This window comes from Tetrao urogallus (assembly GCF_951394365.1).
Source record: "Tetrao urogallus genome assembly, chromosome: 23".
Lineage (NCBI taxonomy): Eukaryota > Metazoa > Chordata > Aves > Galliformes > Phasianidae > Tetrao > Tetrao urogallus.
Genome location: NC_136836.1, coordinates 2863314 through 2881563, shown reverse-complemented (window position 1 = coordinate 2881563; position 18250 = coordinate 2863314). Strand labels below are relative to the sequence as shown.

General features: G+C 55.1%; 2 protein-coding genes across 2 annotated transcripts in view; one reads left to right on the top strand and one right to left on the bottom strand.

Annotated features, from left to right (window-relative positions):
* The window catches only part of PTPRU (protein tyrosine phosphatase receptor type U), a gene marked incomplete at both ends in the record, with an annotated part of 43928 nt that extends 39770 nt beyond the window's left edge, over positions 1 to 4158 (bottom strand). Inside the window, one exon of the mRNA XM_079546098.1 lies at positions 4086 to 4158. Within this exon, the coding sequence (XP_079402224.1) occupies positions 4086 to 4158 (73 nt within the window). The remainder of the gene's footprint in view (positions 1 to 4085) is intronic.
* A 6668-nt stretch (positions 4159 to 10826) lies between these two features.
* On the top strand, positions 10827 to 17228 carry MECR (mitochondrial trans-2-enoyl-CoA reductase; the record flags this gene model as incomplete). Its single annotated transcript, XM_079546010.1, has 10 exons — positions 10827 to 10957; positions 13754 to 13851; positions 13948 to 14079; positions 14836 to 14979; positions 15058 to 15160; positions 15824 to 15926; positions 16197 to 16270; positions 16382 to 16442; positions 16903 to 16969; positions 17065 to 17228. The coding sequence occupies 10 exons, from the start codon at positions 10827 to 10829 to the stop codon at positions 17226 to 17228; spliced, it is 1077 nt and encodes a 358-aa protein (XP_079402136.1).
* Between the last annotated feature and the right edge of the window lie 1022 nt (positions 17229 to 18250).

Genomic DNA, 18250 nt, shown 5'->3' with positions numbered 1-18250 from the left:
ATCACTTACGCATCTCATTTTGTGCCAAGCAAAGTCTTTGTAGGTTCTCAGCGAGCCAAAAGCTCTGCCGGAGCCACATAAAGGCCCATGGGGAATATGGGATACCCTATGACCAGAGACACCAGCCCTATACAGATGGCTGCATCCCAGAGCATCCCCAACTGTGCAGTCCCAGGGCACTTCTAGATGCACCTAAGCAAGGAAATTCTGTTTGTCTGCAATCCGTTCATCCACCTTGTGATGCTCCACCTCCTTCAGTGCATCGGGTTCCAGCAGCAACAGGAAGACCCCAGGCAGCCCCCAAAGGCCCCTCACTGGGAAGCAGCTGAGTCTCAGCATTCCATCCCTGCAGTGCCATCATCCCTGTGATGCCATCACCCCCACGGTGCCCCAGCTGCAGCGATGGGATGCGGGCAGGCAAAGCACTGGGCTGGAGCAGTTCGTGCTCCCATCTGTACTGATTGTGATCACTGCAGTGGATGGCTGTGGCACAGGGACACACGTGAGGCTCAGGCAGCCCGGGGGCTCCGTGCCATTGCCTCTGTCAAACCAGCAGCACTGCAGGGACAGCAGCCTTGTTACCACGATCAGGTCACCACAGTCCCCTCGTGCTGTCGAGGCTCAAACAGCAGCTCAAGCCACTGCCCTCATTAAGTTAATGATGTCCCACCAGAGCTCACGCACACAGAGGGGCCCGGGCAATCAGCTCAGCTTGCTGGGGTCTCCCAGCCCAAAGGGTGAAGCTTGCACTGCCGCAGCCACCCCACGACAGACAATTCCCTGCTCTTTTTCAAGCTACATCACAAAGCGCAGATTCAGAGCATCGCTCCGGCCTCAACATTTACACCCTCCATCTACAGCACCGCACTGCTCCGTGCTGCTCTGGGCTCCACGCCGGTTCCCCACGCACCGGGACTTCGCTGCTGCAGCGGCCGCTGTCCCCGCTCCCTCTGGCGGCCGCGCACGGCGCAGCGCCCGGAGCGCCGGGGATGTCCGCAGTTCAGCTTTGGGATCCGATGTCCGTCCCTCAGCTTTAGGATCGGGCTCGGAAACACGCAGCCATCGAGCTTTGCTGGGAATTAAAACCCGACGTCCCCGCGCTCGTTCCAGGACTTGAGAGAAGCCGGGTTGCTGTTAGGAACGGAGCAAAGCCAAAGAGCAGTCGGTGCTCAGCACCCCACGGTGCACAGCAGGAACGGTGCGGGGAGCTGCCAGCATCCAGCGGGTCTGTACACCCCCAGCACCAGCCCCGTGGGTGAGAACGGAGCTGAGCTTTACAGCAGTGTTGGACTTTGGATCCGTGCACCAGGAAACAGCTCTGCAAACACCAGCGCCCTTGAAGCAACAACGGGGAAGGGCCTCTGGTGCCTGCCAGCCCTCACCCTCCTCCTCCTGCCCACAGCCGCCCTTCGGCCCCGTGTCCCCAGGATGCCCTGCAGCTGCACCAATGCCCAGCACCTCCATGACCCTCATCTGGATGCGTCCCAGCACTGAAACCCACAGCAGCTCTGCCAGGCAGCGGCGGAGCGGGGCTCCAAGAGGCCATCTGCAGCGGAAAGAGACTCTGTCTCCAGGATGGGTTTATTTGAAGGCTGCCAAGGAGGAGGAGATCAGCCCCGGGGGGGGGGGGGGGGGGGAGCGTTGGGAATCCTCCTCACCCTGGAGAGAAAAGCCTCAGGTTCCCCAGTATCACTGCTTTGGGACTGGGCGAGTGCCACAGCATGGGGCAAATGCTCCAGGGGACGATGCTGCAGGGACAGAAACGGTGCTCAGGGGCAGCTGCAGAGCAGAGCCTCTGTCTGCCTTTGGGAGAGGAGGAGGAGAAGGGTTGAGAATGTGACATTTAATCACACAGCAACAAAAGGTTCCCAGACACGTCTAATAAGACAATTATAGTGCATGTTAATGATAGATTATTAAAAAGCTTATTTAGGGAGGTTTAAGCAGGCAGATGGCGGGGCTGTGTTGATAAGGCTCTCCCCAGCCCCGCTCCGAGCATGCGGAAGGGATTTACCTGCTCCTGCTGCTTAACCCCTTCGTGGCTACCAGCAGCAAGGCTGCAAACAGCTGGGAGGGGACCTTTAAGGGGTGCCACCAGCAGGCAGAGGGAGCAGAGCCCAGGGAGGAGTGGTTCTCAAGGGCTCTGGGAACTGTGCTGAAAAATGGCTGTGAGCAAAGCAAGCTCCTTCCTGGTGCTAAATAGGGGGAAAACATTCAATTTGGAGGAAAAACACTGACCCCATCGGCTGGCAGTGGGGGGGGCTGCTGTTGCCCAGGCAAGGATCAGAACCTCTGATTTCCAGGGTTTGGATCCTGCTGGCTACGAGCAGGGAATGCTCCTCAGGAAGCTGAGATTTGGAAGGTTTGCCTTAGTTTGGATAAGGGAAAAAATGCTCAGCGCGGGCCAGGAGGTGACTCACCAGGACGGGGGGCAGGTCCAGCACTGCCTGCAGCCCAGGAAAACAACCAGGGAGAGCAGCACCGGAGCAAAAGCAAAGCACACACACTGAGGGGGTTGAAATAAGAGCACCGAGCTCTGACATCCCCCAGCTCTGCTTCACCTCCACAGGCAGCAAAACCCTCCGTGCCCCAGTGCTGCTGGGGAGAGGGGAATATGGAGAGATGGAAACAGGGGGTATGGGAGGAGGGTGCTGCATTCCAAGGACAGCAGTGTGAGCTTTTGGGGACCCTGAGAGGGGTCTGCATCATAACCTGCCGCTGCAGCACCAAGCAAGGCATAAAAAGCAAAGAAACGCAGATGGAACAGCAGCCAAGGGAAAGATTCCTCACAGCGCAACAAGAAAAGGCAGGAGGGCAAAAAATAAACGCATCCCAGCTGCCAGCAGCACAGCCCCGACCCAGGCCAGCCCCCGGGGTCCCGACCCAGAGCAGGGATGCGAAGCTCCATCACCTCCATTATCTCGTGATGAGGACGCGGCCGTTACAGAGCGACGCGGCCGCATTTGTTCCGCTCCCCGACCCCAAACCCGACAAAGGGAACGCGGCCGCTTCCATTCACTCGGCGCAGACAATGCGGGGTCAGAGGAGAGGCCAAACCAATCCCCCCCCCCCCCCCCCCCAGCCCAGCCCACCCCAATGCCACCGTCCTGAGGCCGCCGCGAAGCCCCACACTCCGGGAGTGTGGGAACCTCTCCTAAAGGAATGATCCAAAGCCAAATATTTTATTGCCGCTGAACGCTTGGGATGGTGCTGGGAGAGCCCTCAGTAGGGACGAGCAGCGCACCCCGCGGAGCACCTCCGCATCGAAGCTTTGAGGAGGTGGAAACGAGCAGCTCGGCACCCTCTACAGCCCCACACACCAAGGAGCCGAGCAGCAGGTGCCCGTTGCCCTGCAGCACCTGACAGCAAGGCGATGCGCCCCCGGAGCCCCCGTTGCGAGCAGCGCAATGCCGACAGCTCAGCCACGGCGTGATCGGAACGAACCGCTGAAGTTCGTGCGCTCCGGAGAGGAGAGCGGAGCATCCCGCGGGCACAGGGTGCGCGTCCCAGAGTGGAGGAGACGCTGAGATTAACGATGGGATGGATGGAATAACGGCCCCATACGGGATGGGGGGAGGCACACAGAGCCCCGCGCGTTACGGACCCGAACCGCAGCATCCTCGGTCCGTCGGAAGGGCACGGCGTGGGGAAGCGGGGCTGAGCCCGAATTCGGTTGGGGCGGCACCTCCAGCCCCAAACCCTGCTAAAAACGGGGGAAAAACACAACGACCCCCCAAAGCACCCAAAGCGCAGCGCTTCAGACGCGAAGCGCCTCCACGGCGAGCCGCCACCGGGGCGCCGGGGCGCCGAACCCCCCGGAGCTGCGGGCAAAGCCCCATCCCGAGTGGAGCAGCGCAGCTCCGTGCCTCAGTTTCCCCGCAGAGCCGCTCAGCCCCGCACCACACGCGGTCACGGCGAACGAACACCGCAAAACGCCGCGACGCAGCCGGACCCGGAACGGTTCCCCATCCCCGCCCCGTGCCTCAGTTTCCCCGTACTACCCGAAAACCCACCGCTCTCCCCAAACTCCAAGCGAGGGGTAACCACGCACCGGACCCCCCACCCACCCCGCACCGACCGCTCACCGGAGGGCGTCTCGGTGTCCAACGCGCAAACCCGCAAAGCGAGGGCGAGCAGCAGCGCCCGGGCGCTGCGCATGGTGCGAGGGCGGCGGCGGGGCGGAGGGGCCGGGGGCGGCCGCCGACACCACCGCCACCGCCGCCTCCTGCGGGCCCCCCGGATCCGGCGCAGCGGGGCCCGCGCGTCCGCCCCGCTCCTCAAATAGCGGCGGCCCCGCGCCGCCGTGACGTCAGCGCCGCCGGCCCCGCCGCCTCCACCGCCGCCACCGCCGCGGGCAGCGAGAGAGGGCGGGGAGAGGGCGGGGAGAGGGCGCCCCCTGGCGGCCGTACGGCGAGTAGGCAGCGCGGTGCCGCCCCCGCTGGGGGGGTAGGGGGGGGGGTTGCGGGGTGAGCGGTTGTGAGGGGCTGAAAGCGGTTCTGAGGGCTCGCGGTTGCAGCAGGGGTGTAGGGGGGTGTAAGGTTGGGGGTGCGTGGTGACAGCGGGTTGGTAGGTGGGGGAAGTTGCAAGCTTGTGGTCGCAAGGGGGTGATTGGTCTGGGGGTGCAGGTGGGGGTGTGCGTGACTGCGTGATGGATGGAGGTTCTGGGGGTGCGTGGTGGGGTGCGCGGCTCGAGGGGGTGCATGCTTGCAGGGGTGATGAAAGGCTATGGGAGGAATCCCTGGGTGCTGTTGCGTGGGGTGATTGGTTGATGGGGGGTGCAAGATTGGGGGATGCTTGGTTGCATCTTGGGGTTGCATGGCTGCTGAGGGGTGCGCAGTTGCAAGATGTTGACAGGGAACGCTCTGCACAGCTGCATGGGAGCAGTAGTGGCAATGGTGGGGTGTCACCCCGCAGTGCCACCATCCCTGGGATCAGACAGGTGGTGATGGATGGAGAGAGGTGCAGCAAGGGCAGGGAAGGGGGGAAAAAAAGCATCCAAAGGGCAGAAAAAAATCTGCACAGGGCCCATAGGGACATGGCAGGGCCAGGGGATGAAAGGGCTCTTGTTCATCTGCACCCTCCGCAGCAGGAAAATGTTTACTCAAAGGCTGGGGGGGCCGAGTTCTGTCATCCAGCTCAGCTCCTCCCTCTGCGTGCTCTGTGCTGCTGTTGCACCCCGAGTCCCTCTGTTTTATCCTTAGGGGGTAAAATCCAACCAGGCAGAAGCACTGCACCCTCCCAGCACAGCGCAGCCTATTTGTCATTAACCAGCAAAATCAAAGCTAAATCCCCCCCATTCTGCACTGCTGAGGTCTGCAGCTGGCACGTGGCTCTGTGCATCCCTGGATTCACCCCAGTGCCAGCCTGGCGCCAGCTGCAGGTCTGTGCACAGAGCAGGATGCACCAGCCTGCACCACCAAGCTGCAGCCAGGTCCGTTCAGGGGCCTTCATCCATGCAGGGAAGAGGAGGAGAAGGAGTTGGGTGCTGTCTGTACATGGGCCAGTTTTCCTGCCATGGAGCAGCATATGGTCTGGGAGCATGGCAGTGCCCTTGGGACAGCTGTGTCTTCATGATACAGCTGAGCCCTGGGTTTGGTCCCTGGGACCACATCCCCTTCCCATCCCCACCCCACCTCCTGCTGCCATCACAGCCCCCAGTGCCTGCAGGAGCAATCGAGCTAAAATGAAGTAATCACTCTTCAAGTGCAGTCATTTGCAGAAAAAAACGCAGGCCTCTCCGTGATTGCAAATGGTCTCTGCTGAAACCCTCATTCCCATTCCAAGGATAAATGTTTGCAGCTCCAGTGTGACGGCAGCCTGCAACACAGCCTTCGTGTCCTCACTGTGTCTCTGGATTCCACTGGATCGGGGACAAAAAGATGGGGTTTGGGGCTTTTGAGCCTCCTGGGAGCCAGCAGTGCTTTGGGGAGGATGCTTTCCTCTCGCTCATAAAAGGACAAAGTGGTGGAGCAGGGCTGGCCCGTAACCCCCCAGCACCCATGGGATGGTGGGCTGCAGGAGCTGCCCTGCACTGAGTGGGACTCCCACCCCCAAAACTCTCCTCTCTGGCTTATTTCAGAGCACCACACTTTCTCCCTTTTTCCTGTGAGGGCATCGGAGCTGTGAGGACACAACGTGGCTGTGCATCCCCCAGCACTGCGCAGCCATCCCACACCCCACTTTTCTACCTTCTGCTTTTGTCCCTCTATCTCTCCCACGCCGCCCTCTCTCCCTCTCCCCCCTTCCCTTTGCTTCCCTCTTCTTTTTTCTATTTCTCTCCCTATTACACCACCATCCAGTCCCTTACCTCTAATAAGTCCCCGCTATTTTCTCAAATCACTGCCTTTTCCTAATGCCCCAAATCCTTCCCTTTCTTAGCAGACAAAACAGCTGATCTCATCCCGCCCAGCGGTCAGGCCGGATGTAATGGGGCTATTAGATGAGTTATCACTGCCTGAAAGGATGAAATAACTCTGTGCCTTCACCCAAATAAACCAGCAGAGCCACTCGTGGTCCTGTGCATGGCAGAGAAGGAGCAAGAGCTCCCGGAGGAAGGAGCTGTGAAGATGCTGCAGGATGTTACACGGTGTGACGCGGTGTTAGAGCATAGAGTTATGCTGTGTCGCTTCAGACTCAGCTCCTCTGCCCTGGGGTTTCCCAGTGGGGAAATGGGAAGAGCTCAAAAACTATTCCAGAGCATCACCCATCAGGCTGCAGTGCTCGACGCAGGGCCACAGCTGCAATCCCAAACGCGTGGATTCGCCCCTTTCTGATTTCAGCAATAAAATGGTTTTGATAAGAGAAGAATGAAGGCACAACAACCTGGTGGATCTGCCCCAAAACACAGCGTTGTCTCCTCCAACACTTTTTTCCTTAAAAGAAAGCAAGGTGGGAAATGAATCAGCCCATGTGCTTTGGGACCCTGATGGCAACCAAGGCGACAAGAGCCATTCTGGGTTTGGGAGCGCTCAGCTTTCCCACTGTCACCTCTGGATGCTGCCAGGCCTGCTCTGAGCAGAGGATGGAGCAGTGCTTTGTCCAGCATTCCTGATTACTTCTTCCTTTGGGGATGACACCGCTTTTCCAGTTTGTTTTCTTTCACTGGATTTGATTTTGGGTGCTGTCTGCCCTCCTCGCAGCTCCGCTTTGGTGCTCTTCCAAACTCCATCACAGAAAGGATGCGCTCGGCAGTTTGCAACACAAAGAGCTCGTCGGGCATTTGGGCTGAGCAGGGCTGAGCTGAGGCACCAGCAGAGCCTCAGGAACAATGGATTCCCATCGCAGACAGCATTGCTTGTGCTCACAGTGCTGCAGCGTTGGGAGAGCGTCGGCTCCGCTGTGGTAAGGGGCAGAATTGGGGACGTGGGGACCTGGGGCAGAGGAGGGAGGAAGAAAGTTTGGAAGAAACCTTAAAAGAAGCAAAAAAGGTGCTGATCTGATTCATTTCTGAGCGTTCTTCTAAACTATTTCAAGAGCTTTCCTCTGCCCAGAGGAGTCTCTGCTTTCATGGGATGCATACGTTACATGTATGCAAGGATATCAGAGCACGTGCATGCACGAGTGTGTTCAGGTATTTCTCTCCCTGCAAAAGGACCACGATGGCATTTTGGGTCCCTACTGCTCACAGCACAGCTGGATCCTTTGTCTGCTCCTTCCCTTATGGATGGCTCCAGCAAAGCCTCCTTTTTCATCTCATTGGCAGAGGATCAGAACTCATCAATCCTCAGTTAGCTGCTGAGCGCTCTGTTTCTTTTATTATTTTCTTTTATTATTATTATCTCAGAATGAAACAATTCAAAGGGAATAGGAGAAAAAAAAAAGTAATAATGCAGGCTGTTCTGGAGGCACAAGGCTCAGCCATTGGCGTGTGTACAGAAATTAATCCTGGGCAGCCACGTGCTGGCAGCTGCTACTGTGTGGAGCATTGGGCACAAGGGGGGCTTTAGGTGGAGGATTCAGAAGGGGTTATGGAATGGTCCAGCACTGCCAGAGGGGTTAAATGAGGGATCCAGGGCTAAGCTAAGGATTATAGAAGTGGTTCTTTAAGCTCAATATATTTTGTGTTTTCTGGTTCAGGTATGTCTGATCAAAAGGCAGTTGACCAGTTTGCCACCTTCTGCCTGGAATGGCTCAGCAGGTGATTCCCTGCATCTGTGTCCCTTTATGTTTCAGGCACAAAATCACAGCCAATGTCACCCAGGTGCCACTGAGCTTTCATGAGCAGACCAGGGGCTCTGGGCCAAGCATCCCCCAGATGTGCACAGCCAAACCCAGCCCTCATTTTGCTTTCCAGCCATGAACACGAGTGACCAACCCGAATCAGCCGATGGGTGAGACAAACCTTTGCTCATTGGTTTTAAGCAGGAAAAGGCAAAGGGGAGCTGGGAGCATCGCTGAGCTCCTGGCAGAGCCGTGCCTGTGCCACCACCTCGGCCCCATCCTCATCCCAAACCCCTCTCATGCAAATTTCTGTGCGCCTCTCCTGAAAAAAAAAAATAAAATAAAATAAAATAAATGCAATTCCGGGAGATGAAGCAGCCATTAATCACCAGGAAATTGTGCTTGTTACAGGAGAAACATTAACAAAATAATCATAAATAGTCTGCCAGCCCTGATTTGCAAACGCATGTATTTTGAACCTTATGGAAAGGCATCTCATTTTGCTCCAGTAATTAGCTATTAACCCTTTGCCACACAGCGTGGGCACCCGAGCTTCACGCTGTGCAGGCTCACCCACACTGCTGCATCTTAAACATGGCTGCATCCATACTTTCAGGACGCAGCTGTGCTCGGGCTCCCGCCAGATGTGGGGAAGAGGGTTTGTGCTGAGGAAATGGAATCCTATGAACTGGGGAAAGGAAATGGGCTTTGGAACCCACAAAGCTGAGCCTGGCTCCACCTGTGCCAGCACTGCTGTGTATCTCTTAATGTTACGAGTGCTGTCGGTGCTCTGCAGCACTTGGGCAGCAGTTGGCAGAGCAGAAACCTTCCTCTCCCCTCCGAACTTCACCCAGAATAGCAGCAAGGCAGAAAAGTCCCCATCTGCTGCCTCACAGAGGCTCCTTCTCACCACCAGGGCTTTCCCTTCCTTTTGAACCCTCCCCCAGTCATGGAATTCACAACCCCAAAATGTTATTTTTCCTTTTTATTATTATTAAAACAACCTTGGAACATGATGCCAGTTGACTCTGGCCTTTCACTTCAGCTTTCCCGCTGAGCTGCCCTTGATTTTCAGTTCTTTTTTTCATAAGAGGAACTTATATTTACGAGAAGAATTTATTTGTAAAAGCCACTGTTAGTTCTGCAGTGACAAGATGAGCAGCGCACGCAGCATCTTCACTTCCCTTTTTCTTTCCCCCCCAATGTAATCAGCTTTAATTGGAAAAATAAATGAGATCTCCTTCAAGACAATTATACCGAACACTGCATTAAATTACTATTAGGATTTTTTTTTCCTTAACACTGGTTCAGGCATCGTCTGTTGTTTTAAATAACCGTGCAATGAGCATCTTGCTGTTCTTTGTGCGTGGCAGGAGCGTGGGGGCTTTGGGCTGGGGATGGGACAGGCAAAAGGGGAAGGGCCAAAGGGTGCTATGGCATGGTGTGGCATGATATGGTATGGTGAGGTGTGCCATGGCATGGCATGGCATGGTGTGAAATGGGATGGAATGGGATGGGATGGGATGGGATGGGATGGCATGGCGTGGCATGGCATGGCATGATATGGTATGGTGAGGTGTGCCATAGCATGGTAAGGCATGACATGGCACGGCACGGTATGGTATGGTGTGCTATGGTGTGGTATGGTGTGGTAAGGCATTGCATAGCATGGTAAGGCATAGCATGGCATGGCATGGCATGGTGTGATATGGTATGGTATGGTATGGGATGGGATGGGATGGTATGGGATGGGATGGGATGGGATGGGATGGGATGGGATGGGATGGGATGGGATGGGATGGTGTGATAAGGCATTGCATAGCATGGTAAGGCATGGCATGGCATGGCATGGCATGGCATGTTGTGATATGGTATGGTATGGTATGGTATGGTATGGTATGGGATGGGATGGGATGGGATGGGATGGGATGGGATGGGATGGGATGGGATGGGATGGGATGGGATGGTGTGATAAGGCATTGCATAGCATGGTAAGGCATGGCATGGCATGGCATGGCATGGCATGTTGTGATATGGTATGGTATGGTATGGTATGGTATGGTATGGTATGGGATGGGATGGGATGGGATGGGATGGGATGGGATGGGATGGGATGGGATGGGATGGGATGGGATGGGATGGGATGGGATGGGATGTTGTGGTATGGTGTGATAAGGCATTGCATAGCATGGTAAGGCATGGCATGGCGTGGCATGGCATGGCGTGGTGTGGCATGGGATGGGATGGTGTGGTGTGGTAAGGCATTGCATAGCATGGTAAGGCATGGCATGGCATGGCAAGGTCTTACCATCACCATTTATGGCAAGGTACGGAATATCATGGCATGGCATGGCATAGTAAGGCACGGCATGGCACGCTAAGGTACGATATCCCATAGAATCATAGAATTGTTTCAGTCGGAAGGGACCCTTAAAGACCGCGTGGTCCAATTCCCCGCATTGCGCAAGGACACCAACAGCCCCACCGCGACGCTCAGTCCAACCCGACCTTAAACGTCACCGGGGACGGGAACGGCACAACCCACCACCACGGCGCTGCTCTGCCACATTCGAGGCCGCCTTAAGGCCAGGCGAGGGCGGGACCGACCCGCTGGGGGTGGGGTTGCCCTCGTGACGCCGCCGGCAGTCGCGCCGTGCCGGGCCGGGATGCAGCGGGCGGGAGCGGCGGTGCTGCGCGGGCTGCGGGTTCGTCCCGTGCGGTCGCGCTGTGCTGCCGCTGGGAGCGTCCCGAGGGGGCTCCTCTATGAGCGGCACGGGGAGCCGGCGGACGTCCTGCAGTAAGGAGGGAGAGGGGGAGTTTGCAAGGGATGCGTTGAAGGGGGGGAGGTTTGAGGGGGGGAGGGGCGAAAATATAGGGGGTGTAATTGAAAGGGGTGCAGATATTGGGGGGTGCAGATATGGGGGGTGTGTTGCAGGGGGTACAGATATGGGGGGATGCAGATGTGGGGGTTGCAGTTATGGAGGTGCAGTTATGGGGGTTGCATTGCAGGGGGTGCAGTTATATGGGGGTGAAGATGCAGGGGGTGCAATTGAAGGTAGTGAAGATATGGGGTGTGTGTGCAGGTATGGGGGAGTGCATTGCTGGGGGTGCAGATATGGAGGAGTGAAGATATAGGGGGTGGAATTGCAGGGGGTGCAGATATGGGGGGGTGAAGGTATGGAATTTGCAGTTGCAGGGGGTGCAGATATGGGGGGGGTGCAGATATAGGGGTTGCAATTGAAGGAGGTGCAGCTATGGGGAGAGCATTGCAGTGGGTGCAGATATGGGGGAGTGAGATATAGGGGGGTGAAGATATGGGGGGTGTAATTGAAGGGGGTGCAGATATGAGGGGATGCAGATATGGGGGTTGCAATTGCAGGGGGTGCAGTTATGGAGGGGGCATTGCAGGGGGTGAAGATATGGGGGGGTGCAGATATGGAGGAGTGCACTGCAGGGGGTGAAGATATGGGGAGTGCAATTGAAGGGGGTGCAGATATGCAGGGGTGCATTGCAAAAGGGTGCAAGTATAGAGAGCTGCATTGCAAGGAGGGTGTATTGTATGGGGTGCAGGTATCGGGAGTTCAGATGTTTGGGGTTTATGGCAGGGGATACATGGTGTGAGTGTATAAGGGGTGTACTGTAATGGGGACAGCAGGTGTAGGGGTGAGGCAGGGGTGCATGGCAGTGCAGGGCAGGGGTAGAGGGTGGAGGTAAACACAGGGATGATGTGGAGTTTTTTGGGGGTGCACAGTGTGGGGGTGTCAGGGTAGTTCAGCACACAGGGAAGGGGCAGCCCCCCAGTTCCTCAGTGTTCCCTGGGGGAGCCTGCATTGCTGCACCCCACTTTAACCCCAGTTGGGTATGCAGGGTCAGGAATGAGAGTGTTTCCTGGGGTTGCAGGTAGGGGTTCCTGCAGGTGCTGCAACCACCCAAGGCACAGCAGCAGTACAGGTTTATTTCTCTTCAAATTATGGCCAGAAAGGCTCAGAAGAGGGAAGTTTTTTCTGCTTTCTTTTTCAAGAGAGGAAATGCTGGGGATGTGCAGATGCAGCTGAGCTGTTTCAAGTTGCACAGAACGATGGGAGGCGCAGATCTGGGTGCATACAGAACCCAAACCACTCTTTGGGGCAGGCAAGCAGATGCTTATTTCTCTTTGGACCATTTAATTGTACCACACTGTTTAGCAGCACTGAGATTTGCTGGGACATGGGGCAGGAGCAGCCGTCCTCACCCTGCTGCTTGTGCAAGACCCACCTCGTGATGGGTGAAACCTCTCTGTGTCTTGTTGCAGATGTTTGGAAACAGATCCGACTTCCCCTAAAGCTCAGGCAGGGTGGGATGAGCCCTCAAACCCATTCCAGATGACACAGCCTCATCCTTGCACAATGCCTTCTTACACAACATTGGGTTTTGGCAGCCTTGGCCAAAAATCCCTCCATATTTTTTATTTTATAATAAAAAGATTTTCCCACAGCAGCTTGACACTGGGCTGCCGCTGTGCTTTTTGCTCATATCTTAAGCATTCAGAACTCTGAGTTGTCTCCACATCCATCACCAAGGCAGTTTCAAAGGGAAAAAGGGAAAACCACGTTGCCAGCTCAGGACGAGCTGTGAAGGAAATTCAGCAGGTTGTTCTAATGACACACATGTAGCAGCACATAATTGCAGCAAATAACTGCCCTGAAAATTGGCAGCACCAGGTCCAGCCACCTCCTTCACTTGTTCAATGTGGCTCCAATTGCCCTCATCTTGCAAACGGGAGATGACTTTGCCCTGGCCTGCAGTGGGTCAGGCAACCACCAGCTCCCTTGTCCCCACTCTGTGTGTCATGGTGTGAATGCTGCTTGATGCATCTGTGGGCAGTGGGACGCAGCCCTGCATCCCCTGTGTCCTCTTTACTGGAAGGTTCGTGGCCCAAGGCAGCCAAAAAATGAATGCCCCTGTGCGCAGCAGCAATGGGCTGAGTGGTTTGGTGATGGGAAGATAGTAACTAGCAGGGGCACGGCTTGCTGGTGGCACTCGGAGGGTTGGGTTGACTTGGTGGTCTTGAAGATCTTGTTCAGTTTGGATAAGTTTGGATTCTGCCTCACCCAGCCATGGTGTAAGGGCGTTTTCCATGGATTTCCATGAAAACGGTTTGGTGGCAAAGGGGTTGGAAGGCGTCCTCTGGGCAGGATGTGCTTTTGGGTCCACCTGACTGATGAGGAAAAGTTTCTTCCCAGAAAGAGAGAGAAAGCATTGGCACAGGCTGTCTAGGAAAGTGATGGAGTCACTGTCCGTGGAGGTGTTCAGAGAAACATGGAGATGTGGCACTGAGGAACATGGTCAGTGGGCATGATGGGGGTTGGACTGAGTGATCTTAGATGTCTTTCCCAACGTCAATGATTCTATGATGTGAGGCAATGCTGTGAGCAGGGGGACAGGCCGGAGGAGCAGCACAGATGCTCTGTTAGATATTGAGATTTTATTTCTTGCTGGATGAGACCAGGCTGTAGCAATGTAGACGGGGAAATAGTGCTGCTTTGCTTACGGCTGATGCTTTGTAGAAGTAATACAGGAATGAATCTCTCTGTAATTACTGTGTCCCTACCAGGCTGAAGGAGCTGGAGCTGCCTGCACTGGGACACTCAGATGTCCTCATTAAGATGCTGGCAGCGCCCATCAACCCGGCCGACATCAACATGATCCAAGGTAGTTTCTTGCTGCCTACAACTGACTGTGCATCATAGAACTGCGCATCAGTCCCTATCCTGGCTCTGTGCGTGGCTCTCACCCTGCTCCCTGCAGGCACCTACGCCCTCCTGGCCCCACTGCCAGCCGTGGCAGGCAATGAAGGCGTTGGGCGCGTGCTGGAGGTCGGCCCTGGCGTGGTGACACTGAGTCCTGGGGACTGCATCATCCCTGCTGATGCTGGGCTTGGTGAGTCTGGGGATGGGCCCTGGGTGCACCCTGCCTGGGGGAAGGTTGCGGATGCAGAGCCTCCATCTCTCCGGCGCCCACTGCTGTGTGCTGAAAGCGTGTGCTCAGCTTTAATCCAGAAATCATTTACTTTTCTATAGTGCAAACCCTTTATGGCCCTTGTGCACTATTACGGAGCATCACGGCAATCTGTTCTCTGGAAACAAGCGTGTTTTGTCACAGCTGCTGATGGCCTCTGTAAAGACACAGGATAAAGTGTTTAACCTGTGCAAGGGCAGTTCTGTCTCATTACAGTTTCCTCCCTAATAGTGCTCTGATGGGAAAGCTTGGGAATTTATTTTCCAACAAATGCCTCTCGTGCTACTCCAGCACGCCAATGGCCAGAGAAATTGTCAGTTCCCATTTAGTCTAACAGCTTGTTCCTTCCCTATTTCTTCTTAAAAGGCTTTTTCACTTAATGGGAGACCGAAAGCCATCTAGTTAAGATCCAAATGCGATATTTTTAAACATAAAGGGAAAAAAAAAAAAGTAAATGGATGATAGGGGTTAAATCAGATCTAAGTATATCCAGCCTGCACGTTGTTTCAGGCTTTCTCTTTCTTTACTTACATAAATGTCCTGGCTCTAGCCGTTGAGGAAAAGGTTTAATATGTTGCAGTATGATGTTCACCCCATGCACTGCAAGGCAGTGCTGCAGCAATGCGAGTTAGGGTGCAGTGCCAGGTCTGCCAGTGCTGTCCTTTCCCCACTGCACAGGGACGTGGCGGACACACGCGGTGCTCCCCGAGGACAGCCTGCTGCGTGTGCCCAGTGACATCCCACTGCTGTGTGCTGCCACGCTCAGCATCAACCCCTGCACAGCACTCCGCATGCTGACCGACTTTGAGAGCCTGGCGCCGGGTACGTTGTGTGCTGGGGTGATGCAGGAGGGAGGAGGGGGCTGAGCCCACCTGGCTGTGCCAAACCTGTGCTCCCCAGGGGACTCCGTCATCCAGAACGCGGCCAACAGCGGCGTGGGGCAGGCTGTCATCCAGATTGCAAAGGCCATGGGCATCAGGACCATCAATGTGGTGAGGGACAGGTGAGTGCCGTGAGGTGGGAGAAGGGGAAGGAGGCACAGTGTGGGGACTGGAGGTTCCTTCTGAGCGTGTTCAGCCCAGAGAAAGTGGTGAAGACTCAATCACAAAGGGTCTGATTCTGTTGTATTTCGGTTTTCTGTAGTTCATTTGCATAGTCTGTGCATCACTGGGGCTTTTGTAGGTAATTATAGGCCTGCCAGGCTTGCTTCAGTGCCTGGCAAAATTATGGAGATTATTCTGAGAGTTATTGAGAAACACCTGGAAGGCAATGCGGTCACAGCCAACACAATTTCATGAGGGGAAAGTCCCGGTTAATGAACTTAATCTTCTTTTATGACAAGGTCACACACCTTCTTGTCTGAGGGAACAGCATGGAGCTCTATCAGTGGACAGACAGGTGGGGGATAGGGAAAGGTTCTGCTCCAGAGGGTGGTGGGCACGGAACAGTCTGTCCATGGGGCAGTGGACACAGCCATGAGCTGCCAGAGCAGAGAAAGCATTTGGACACTGCTCTGAGACGTAGGGTTTGGATTTGGGACGGTGCTGCGTGGAGCCAGGGGTTGGCATCAGTGATCCCTGTGGTCCTTCGTCCCTCGGCCCTGTTCCAGCAGAAGGGGGCGGGGGGATGTCCTGATCTCTGCCTCACAAGACCTCTCTCCCTCCAGACCCGACCTTCCCCAGCTGGTGGAGCGGCTGCTGGCCTTGGGTGCAGACCACGTTGTGACAGAGGATGCGCTGAGGAAGCCAGAGATGAAGGAGATATTTAAGGTACCTCGGTGCGAGGCCATCTGAGAGGCTGCCCCACAGCTCTGTACTTCGAGTGGGAGCTGCAGGGATAGCAAAAAGGAAAATGTGCGATGAGCAATTGTGAGTCAGGGCAGGCAGCGTGACATCTGGGCTGTAAGTCATTAGGAATAGATACAGTTCTCTAAGCCACTCACTAATCGCCTCATATATTTACCCAGCCATTAATACAAATGGGCTTAGTGGAGCTCTCTGCACAGTGCTGATGAAGGGCTCCCTTCCTTTTTCCTGCAGAGCATCCCGAAGCCCCGGCTTGCCCTGAACTGCGTTGGAGGCAGGAGCACGACGGAGATGCTGCGGCACCTGCAGTGAGCTGGGCTGAGGGCTGGGCTCAGATCCTGCTCCAAGACAGGGCACGTGGGTTGGGGTGTGATGGGGGAGCAACCCGTGGGCAACCCAAGGCCTTGTACCTCCTGCAGACCCAAAGGGACCATGGTGACCTATGGAGGAATGGCAAAGCAGCCTGTGACGGTGCCAGTGGTGAGTATAGGGATGGTCTTGGGTACATCTGCAGGAGTTCAGTGCGTCCTCTGTCTGGATGTCACATTCAGAGCCTCCAAATTTCTGTCTTTGTTTTTAACCGATGGGTTTGTTATGGAATGAGCTGCCTTGCATTCTGCTGTGGGGTCTCTTGGTTGCACTCATGGAGGATTTGGACTGCGCTGAAGTACCTGTGCTGAAACAACCCCACAGATGCTGAGTGTCTGATTTGTCCTGGTGCAAATTGTTCTTGTATGCTGGGACTGTGTGTGTCTCCTTGATGTGAAACTGGGTTTTATCCCAGTGAGACGCAGCTCGGTGCTGCAGCACATGGTATTTCATTACTGTGAACCTGCCAAAGCGGATCTGTCCCAAATTAGAGCTCTGAAAGAGGCTCCTCACACTAGCAAGAACTCAGGAACAGGCTGAAGGGGACAGATCTCATCTCCTGTTTCTGCAGAGTGCCTTCATCTTCAGGGATGTGAGGCTGCGTGGCTTCTGGGTGACCCAGTGGAAGAAGGACCATGGTGAGCTGCAGGCTTGGGGTTAGGGATGCATTAGGGTTGGGTTAGGGGGCTGGGTCAGCATTCAGGGTGACAGCGACCACCTTCTTCTCTCACAGACAAGCAAAGCATGGCCAGCATGGTGGATTCCCTGTGCCAGATGGTGCGGAAGGGGCAGCTCAGCGCTCCTGCCTGCACTGCAGTCCCACTGGAGGATTTCAGGGAGGCCTTGATGGCATCTATGCAGCCCTTCATCTCCTCCAAGCAGATGCTCCTGCTCTGACTTCTCACATAATTTGTTTCTTTTTTTTTTTCCTTTTTTTTTCTTTTAATTTCAGGTATTAAAAGCCTCTGGAATTTTGCAGAGGCCACACTGAAAAGAGGCTGGGTTTGCTTCTGGAGGGAGACTTGGGTCACATTTTAGTTTGTTGCAGCAGAAAGCCTGGGCTCTTCCCTTGGCCATCTCAAGGGAAAGGAGCAGATTGAATTGCAAAACCACTTTTTAAAACATTTGTATTATTATTACTTTTTATTGTTGTTGTTAATTTTTCCCTACCTAGCACATGCAGTGCTGGCATCATTGCAGGGCACCCACGCAGGCTGGAGTTACACTGGACAACATGGGTACATTTTCTACCCTCTGGGCTCACCCCAACAGCTCACCACCATCAATGTGATTTTTCCATTGCCTGGACTTGAATTCAGTTTTGCTGCTGTTACTGAACCACCACAACTTCTGATTGTGGAACGCGCAGGGAAACCTCTTGGAAATCAATGTCTGATATATCTATTTTTGTAAGATGCTGCCAATAAATGTTTATGTGCTCAAAGCATTCTGTTGCTCCAGCAGCCTCTGGAAACTCTCGCTGTTCCCAGTTCAGGGCTGGGAAATCCCACAGCTCATAGAGGTGAGGCATGGGTGGGCTGTGCCCCATTAGGTTGCCCAAGGAGGCTGTTGATGCCCCAGCCCTGCAGGCATTCAAGGCCAGGCTGGATGTGGCTCTGGGCAGCCTGGGCTGCTGGTTGGTGACCCTGCACATAGCAGGGGGTTGGAGCTGGATGAGCATTGTGGTCCTTTTCAGCCCAGGCCATTCTATGATTAGCACTATGGGGGGTTGGGGTTAGTGTTAGGTTAGCTCACCAGGAGCAGGGGCTGATGGAGAGTGGAGGGAACAACTCTGTCCTTAGAGTGGGTTTCTCATTTTGAGCAACAGCCCATACAACAATTACAGTCCCACTTCACCTTTTGCGGGGCAAAAATCGGGCTTTTGGGGTCTTCCTATAGGGAGGGAGAAAAACAAATGA